The sequence below is a fragment of the Pyrus communis genome, chromosome 6 (assembly GCF_963583255.1).
Source record: "Pyrus communis chromosome 6, drPyrComm1.1, whole genome shotgun sequence".
In the NCBI taxonomy this organism is placed as follows: domain Eukaryota; kingdom Viridiplantae; phylum Streptophyta; class Magnoliopsida; order Rosales; family Rosaceae; genus Pyrus; species Pyrus communis.
This window is the reverse complement of record NC_084808.1, coordinates 4,867,123-4,874,762: the sequence shown is the minus strand read 5'-3', so window position 1 is coordinate 4,874,762 and position 7,640 is coordinate 4,867,123. Positions and strand designations below refer to the sequence as shown.

General features: G+C 35.6%; 1 protein-coding gene across 2 annotated transcripts; it reads left to right on the top strand.

Annotated features, from left to right (window-relative positions):
• Positions 1-211: 211 nt before the first annotated feature.
• On the top strand, positions 212-5,014 carry LOC137737779 (vacuolar protein sorting 38-like). Of its 2 annotated transcripts, none has more exons than XM_068477332.1 (6): positions 212-669; positions 1,175-1,381; positions 2,077-2,257; positions 3,355-3,503; positions 3,692-3,919; positions 4,778-5,014. In XM_068477332.1, exons 1-6 carry the CDS (start codon positions 490-492, stop codon positions 4,892-4,894), a joined length of 1,062 nt encoding a protein of 353 aa, XP_068333433.1. In that variant the 5' UTR covers positions 212-489; the 3' UTR covers positions 4,895-5,014. The 2 variants fall into 2 exon arrangements, with proteins under 2 accessions (XP_068333433.1, XP_068333434.1); XM_068477333.1 differs by having other exon boundaries at positions 530-669; positions 1,153-1,381.
• Positions 5,015-7,640: the final 2,626 nt, after the last annotated feature.

The window sequence follows — 7,640 nt, the reverse complement described above, 5'->3', positions numbered from 1 at the left end:
GATTCAATCAAATATTGTGAATAGTGATTTTAGTGTTATAAAACATCTTAAGAGGTGTGTAATGTCGATTATAAAAAATGTTTTTAACATGCTAATAATAACGTGATTAAATTAGTTGTGCATAAAGGCTAGTTTCTCTGCTGCACTTTACTAGCACAGCGATCTGCTTTTTTTTTTTTTTTTTTTTGAAAGCAATGTGCTTGGTCCGCTTAAAATGACATTCAAATCGTCGCCAACTTCCAGTCTCTCTTCCACTTGTCATTCTTTGCTTATCGAACCCTTCTTTCAAACTGGTCAAAGAATCCCAATCAAAATTTTCTCGATTCGACCCATAAAAAACACAAATTTTCCCGAGAAAAAAAAAAACCCCAAAACTTTTTCCCGAGAAAATGTGTCCTGAACCCTAATTGGTGATTCTGGGACGATGAAGTCTATCCCCTGGCCTTGTCTGAAATTCAAGCCGCATCGAAACTATCTCTCCAACTTTTAATGGAACGAGATCGAGCCCAGCCTGCAGAGCCGAAGAAGAGCGATCTCGAAAATGTGAAGGTGATCGAATGGGAGGAATTCGAGCAAGAGATTGTGAGGTTATGGAGTCTTTCTTCTGCTCTCAGCGAAGCTCAGGAGAAGAAGCAAAGTATTCAGCGGAATCTCGAGTCTCTCATTGAGGTAGGGTTCTAGTGCATGCTCAACTTTCGTGCTTTTGATGTTCTGAGAAAATGCAGTTTATTAGGGTTATGGAGGTTTTATTTTATTTATTGTGGAGTTTGAAATTGAAGTTTAAATAGTTCTTACTTGGTTATTTGGATATAACTGGGTTTTTGTGATTGCTGGATTAACAGACTTGGGGAATTGGTTAGAACTGTTCCGGTGTTAGTATGAGAAGGCGATTTTTATATTATATTATTGATAATTTTATCTTGTTTCAGCCAAACTGCTGGTATTAGGCTCTGAAAGTAGAAATTGTGGACGTTGTAATTTAATTCTATAAAAGAATATTTCTGTCCTTGATTGCGGAGTGGATGTAAGAAACGAAAATTGAGGACTAATTAAAATTGTTTTCTGATTTTGCACAAAGTCATCAGACTCGTCACTAGCACATTGTGTTGTTACTTGATTGATCGGGCCTTAATTGATTAGCCCGCGGGTTAGCGGGCGGCATTGTTGTTGACAGGTTGAAGCTGAGTCATTGAGACGATCAAATGAGCTTGAGGAGATGCAGCAGAAATTGGAGGCCAGAAAAATGGTGATGGGAAACATGTCAAGGTATTCTATGCTTGCTGTGGAGGATACAAAAAAGAAAGAGGAGCAACTTAGTATAGAGCTTAGGTCACTTTTGGTTGCTGGGACAGCTCTATCTGTTGCTAGGAAGCGGTTGGAGGTAAAATTGATTATGATTATTATGTACCAAACTGTCATTGGGCGCAAGAGAGTTTGTATACTTATGAATTATAAACTTGAGAGGTCTTAGCAGCAGTAAAATGATTTTGGTGGAGGTTATGTACTTGTAAATATATCTACTTGAGAGGTCGTAGCTAGTTTTGCTAGATGGTGGATTTCTTATCCACTATTTTGTAATTCATGTTATTATTTTGTTAAAGTGTTATCGTTTCTTCTAAAAAAAAAAGAATTATAAACTCTAGACATTTTTGGGTTGTGACGTGTATTGGAAAACAATAACTTTTTGCTATTGCATATTCTCTTTCAAAATCTCATTGCGACTAATTTAAGTTTTACCATTAGTAAATAATATATATATGACTAGGAAGCACTGTTAATTACTTAGATTGGGTCACTTTTGAATTCAAAAACTAGTTGTAGTTGTGTATATACATGCATATGCTTGATTATTTTTATTTTTTTGTTTCATTTCATGGCTGATTCTTTTTATCACTTTTAATGTTATTTTTGCTTTATGATCATTTCCACAAAATCCAAATTTGGCTTGCTATACTTTTCTGCAAAATCAATAACTTTTCTTCTCAATGCACTTTTTCATGTTTAAAGGTTACTGTTACATTTTAGTAATTGATTTATGCAGTCTGGTGGAAAATCTGATTTATGCTTTTGTTACAGGAGTCAAATCAGCTACTATCCAGTGACAAGGGGTATGTTAATCTTAAAAACTTGCAAAAGATGCTAAGAAGGCGACAACAACATATGATATCACAAGTTTCATTGCTATATCCTGTAAAGTTCACTACGGGTCCTGCACAAGAACAGGAACTTGAATCATTTCCTAACACTAGTAGATCAGGTAAATGCTACTGAGATATTGTTTTATGTCTTACAATATCTTGTTTAATTTGTGGAATCTGAAAGAGAGTAACTGAGGTAAAAATCAGTAAATACCCATATGGCTAAATGAAGGAAAAGAAAGGCTAATGTTTCAAGCAATCACTACAACTCTTTCCTATGTTATCTATCCACATTCATGAAATTCTGGATATCATGGCAACATTTGCTAATCCCAACTGTCATAAGATGTGGCTTTCATTTGAATTAATTTTTATTTAATTTTTGTTTCTCTTGTGCCTAAATTGTATAAGTGCTTGTTTAACTTGTCAATGTTGTCTGAGTATAAATGTATTGTTATTAAAATTGTTTCTTCGAGTTCTCAATGCATGACCTAGATCTCTATTCAAAATATGGGCAATTCTTTATGGTGTTGCTGATTGGGATTGTGAGCTTTTCCTTGCTCGGATTTCAGGATCTCTTGCTGGTCGACGGTGCACGATCTCCAATGCAGGATCATGTTTTAGAAGTAGATTATGTGTGTGTGTGTGTGTGTGTGTGTGTGTGTGTGTGTGTGTGTGTGTATGTATGTGAGTAGAACTTGAGGCTGCCTCTCAACTGATGTCAGCACTGGAATGTCCTGTGCTATTCAATATTTATGTTATTTCCCCTTCCATCCATGGTTTAAGATTTTAAGTTTGGGCTAATGCCCTACACCCTAGAACTAAACAAACTGTAACCCTTTAACTCTATTGTACACTTTAAGGATAAACTAAGTTTCAACTCATAAACAAAACTTTTAATGAAAATTAAAAAACGCAGTACCTTTCGAACAATAGGGCTGTCCACAATGCGGATGTTTGCTCTTGAAGCTTTTCACATACATCATATTTGTTTACTATGGCAATGTTTTATCTATTTGTTTGATAGAGATATATATTCTTAATGATTTAATTGGCTACAGTATCAAAATATCCATATCCAGTTTTATTTTCTCTTGAAGATAATTTATTTTGAAATAATCATTATGTGCTTCATGTCAAGGGTAATAACCTTTGGTAATGTATTCTTCTGTACTCAGATTATATTTTTCTTGTGTTTCTTCTTCAAATTTTACAGGTAATTCTGCTCGATTTAAACCTGCAAATCAAGGAACATTGACAATTTTAGGTCTCCATTTGACAATGCTGCCTTTTAAAATGATGAGTTTTTTCACTGACAAAAAGGAGGTTCAGAGGTCTGCAACAGCCCTTGGATATGTCAGTCATGTGCGTAGTACGCTTTCTTTGCTTGATACAAACTATTAAGTTACTAATTCATACATGATGAATTTGGCAGCTTCTACTTTAAGATGCTGTCAGTTTCAAGTGCATTACTTAGGGGCCTATTTGTTTTGTTTGTTTAGCTGCGGTTGTTTTAAATAAGAATGCCCTATTTATATTGATTTTGAATGCAGGCTGTCTTACTTATAGCTTCGTACTTAAAAGTTCCATTGCGTTATCCATTGCGTTTGGGTGGTTCCCATTCCTATATTATTGATTATGGACCATCCGTAGAGCCTACTTCATCTGATGTGTCGTCACATACAGTGGTTTCAACGGATGTGAAGCATGTGGAGTTCCCTCTTTTTCTAGATGGCCAAGACACAACGAGAGCCGCTTATGCTGTATTCTTACTCAACAAGGTACAAATTTGTTCATATCTTATGCCTTGGGGTCCATAACACCTATTCAGATTAGAGTAATTCCTATTATTTGGTGTGTGGTTATTATCTTTTCATTTGTTTGACATTCGTGCATTTGTGTGCGCTAAAGTTGTCCTTTTGAATGGGCTTTTCGGTAATGGTAACCTTGGTAACTTAAGTTATTTACAACAAAGTTTACCCTGATACCCAATTAATGTAGAATAGAGAGAGAAAGTAGAAGAGATGAAGAAAGAGTACAAGAGAGGGAGAATGGAGTTGTTGTTAGCAGTCCAAAATACTTATCCTGTGCTCCTCCGTATTGGAAAAAATAAAGGTAAGTGAACAATGACAATTTTGGAGCGCTAAGAACAATTCCTAGAGAGAAGAGGAGCATAACTAGAACAAGTAGACTTTTTTATTAAATCAAAATTCTCCATAATTATCGATCAACATGCCAGTCTGAAATCTGATTACGGAAAGGCCATTTATATAGGCAAATCTCAAATTGACAAATTACCTTAATGCCTGTATATATACTCAAACAACACCATAGATCGGAATAATTAAACACAGAATCATTTCATCTATAGTTAAATAAGTGAATTATTCATCAATTCTTACATTCTAGTTCAAATTTATAAAAAATTAACATGGATCTAGTTTTAAGACTTGTGCAAACACTTAATATAGTATTAGTGTTCTAACGTCATCCTTCTGTACTTGTCTTTCTTCTGCTAACCCACCTAAATCTGTACTGTACTTTCTTCTTTTTGTTTTGCTTTGCTTCATTTACTATCTTAACCATTAAAATTGTCACGCTTGGCTATATTGACCGTAGCATTGCTTTTGTTAGTGTAGGATTTAGAGCAGCTTTTGAATTACATTGGCGTTAAGAGCTTAGGACCGCGTCATGTCCTAGCCAATTTGAAGGAGCTTGTAAGGACAATTCAGTCTGTAGATTATATAGATACGTGAGATCTCCAGTACCAGTTTTGGGTGTAAGTTAATTTGACTTTGTAAATGAAGTAATTGTATTCTTACCCTGGTGCAAGTTTTTAGTGCAGCACCTTTTATTTATACCAATCCAGATTTTTATATCGATAGAAAAATGCAGATCATGAGACTTGTCTACTGGATTTCTCCCAATTTCGGTATATTGGTAACCCCTCGTCGGGGTCTGGTGGGTAGTGTTACGATCATACCTAAACTGTTGTTCCTTCCAAAATGTGTTCAATGTTTTCTTCTCGCGATGTTTTACCAGTGTAACGATGCGTTCCACAATGATTTTCATTACGGGAGGAATGAAAATCAAGTCTGTCGTAATGAAAATCAAGTCATACTCCTAAGATTTGGAAAACAACGAAAGAATGGAGTTGGAAAAGAGGAGCAACAAGTAAAGGTTGCGTTGCTATCCAGTAACATTGCCAAAATTCATTGAAGTTTTCCTTTACGTTTTCATACGAGCGATAAGGAGAGGGGGCATTCGAACAATGGGCACCAGATGCAAGGATAAATGCTTTTAATCATCTAATTTAACGTGCATTAACTAACTCAGATTTAACATTCTACATCAACGCATTAAAAACGAATCTAAATTAGTTCCTGCCTGCCATATACATTAATACAAAGACGAATCGAAAACTAGAACAAGTTAACAAGTTTCTACATCAGCTTTCACTCCTAAGCGACCAATTCATTTGCTCCTTCTCACAGTGTTCCAGAAAACCATCAAACTCGTTCATAAGATCTTGATCGGCTTGAAGTACATCATCGACCAGATTCAAAAACTCGGTCAGATCTATAACTCCACTGCTATACAATTGCAGTTGCTTTAGGAATTCGACGAACTTGTCATTACTCCGAAGTTTTTCCCGAACTTTTCTGCAGAGAAAAAACCCTCTCTCGTATATGCTCCTTTGTAACTTCTCTTGAGCATCCTTGAAATGCTCGGCTCCTTGTAATTGTTTCAGTACGTACACCAATGCGTTTTCTCTCCGATTGTTCTGCATCTTGATTTTCTATCTCGTTCCGAAGAAAAATTTTCCAAGAAAATAATGCAAGAAATTGTGAGAAAGCTTTTCTTTCCGGTCAAGAAATGTCTTAGTGTCTTGCTTCCTCGCTAATGCCTTGTTTTACAGTACACTAATGCAGACTGCTATGTGAATAAGTGATGAATTTTAGGGCAAGGGAAAAAAAAATGTAGTTAAGTAACAAATATTGCCTAAAACTTCTGAAGGGTACTGTTATTAACGCTCTAGAAAAATCATCTTGCACTCCTCCAAGCTCAAACTCTCCCTTACAGAAATACAAGAGAAAAGGCCAAGATTATTTTTTTGTGTACCAGTAACAGTTCCTATTCCACATAACCAATAATTCAAATTGTGAATATAAACTGCAAATTCAATCAATTCTACAAATTAATAATTCAGATTCATAGAATGTTAATATTAATATCTTATATCTTACATCTTGATCATTCAACCGATTCTAATCCTAACCCATTTACTCTCGCTCACCACTTGGTCGAACCTCAACAACTTAATATCAATATCTTAATGCGTCTTCGTGTGAATATCTAAACAAGGTAACCAAAATTGTACTATAATGTTGACTACCATTATGCCTCGTGAAAATGTTGGTCACTCCAATAAAACTAGGCAAACCAAATAGACAAAATAATTCCATATTATGTGGGGCCCAATATTCCATAGGTTTTGAAGTAGGCAAAGATGCATACTTGGGATCAGGATCCTCTCCTAATCTAAGGATGAGGATCCTCATGACCAAGAAGTGTGGACCGTTAGATTTTCATCCAATGATTATAAACAGGGAGGTCCCTTTAAATTTATAATAATTATAACCATTGGATTTTCATCCAACGGTTCACACTCCTTGATCATGAGGATCCTGATCCTTAGATCAGGAGAGGATCCTGATCCGCATACTTGGATAGAGTAGGTGTACTTTGCCTACCCCTTTGCATATTCCCTTGCAGGAGTAAATTGGATATGTGGCCGGGCAAACCTCGCTTGTGTACTCTCATGGAAAGAAACTCTCTCGTAACAAAAGACGTCATGTGATAAATATCTATTAGATGAATGATAAAAATCTATTGACATATGATGTCATAGAAAAATGTCATTGGTTTCAAAAGAAAATCTCTCTGCTTAAAGATGCTCAATTAAGCGAAAAGATTTTCTTTTGGAACCAAGACATAGTTTTAGTGACATCATCTGCGAAATGCAAGTAAAACGCTTAAAATTGAAGAAACCTCCGCCACCGTCCGATGGGATTTTTGAAGCCCAACTATTGTGGTGATTGAGGGTCCCACTCATCTATAACCCTTGAAACTGAAAACACCCGCATCCCTACAGCCCCTAATCTTATTTTGAAATTAAAATTTAACAGCAGTCAAAACTCTATTAAAAATATTTAAAAAATATAATTAAAATGTACCCTAAAATAGGCAAAATTTATGAAAGCATCAACAGGCCGGAAATATCAAGAAATCAAATAATCTCATTTCATATAAATAAATCAATTATATAAAATTGAGAGGTAGAGAGACAGAGAGATCACCTGTTAAGAGAGAGAGAGAGAGGTTACTGTAGAGAGAAGGGTTTTGTTGTGTTGTGTTATGTTCAGTTGTGATGGATTATTAAGAGACTTGGAGAGAGGGAGAAGAGAAGAAGGGTTTGGGGAGACAAGGCAAGGCGGGGCA

Excerpts from the sequence above, each read along its gene's own strand:
- LOC137737779 (XM_068477332.1), top strand. The coding sequence starts at position 490 with ATGGAACGAGATCGAGCCCAGCCTGCAGAGCCGAAGAAGAGCGATCTC. Across the intron at positions 670-1,174 it reads ATCTCGAGTCTCTCATTGAG|GTTGAAGCTGAGTCATTGAG; the intron begins GTAGGGTTCTAG and ends TGTTGTTGACAG. Across the intron at positions 3,504-3,691 it reads CCCTTGGATATGTCAGTCAT|GCTGTCTTACTTATAGCTTC; the intron begins GTGCGTAGTACG and ends TTTTGAATGCAG.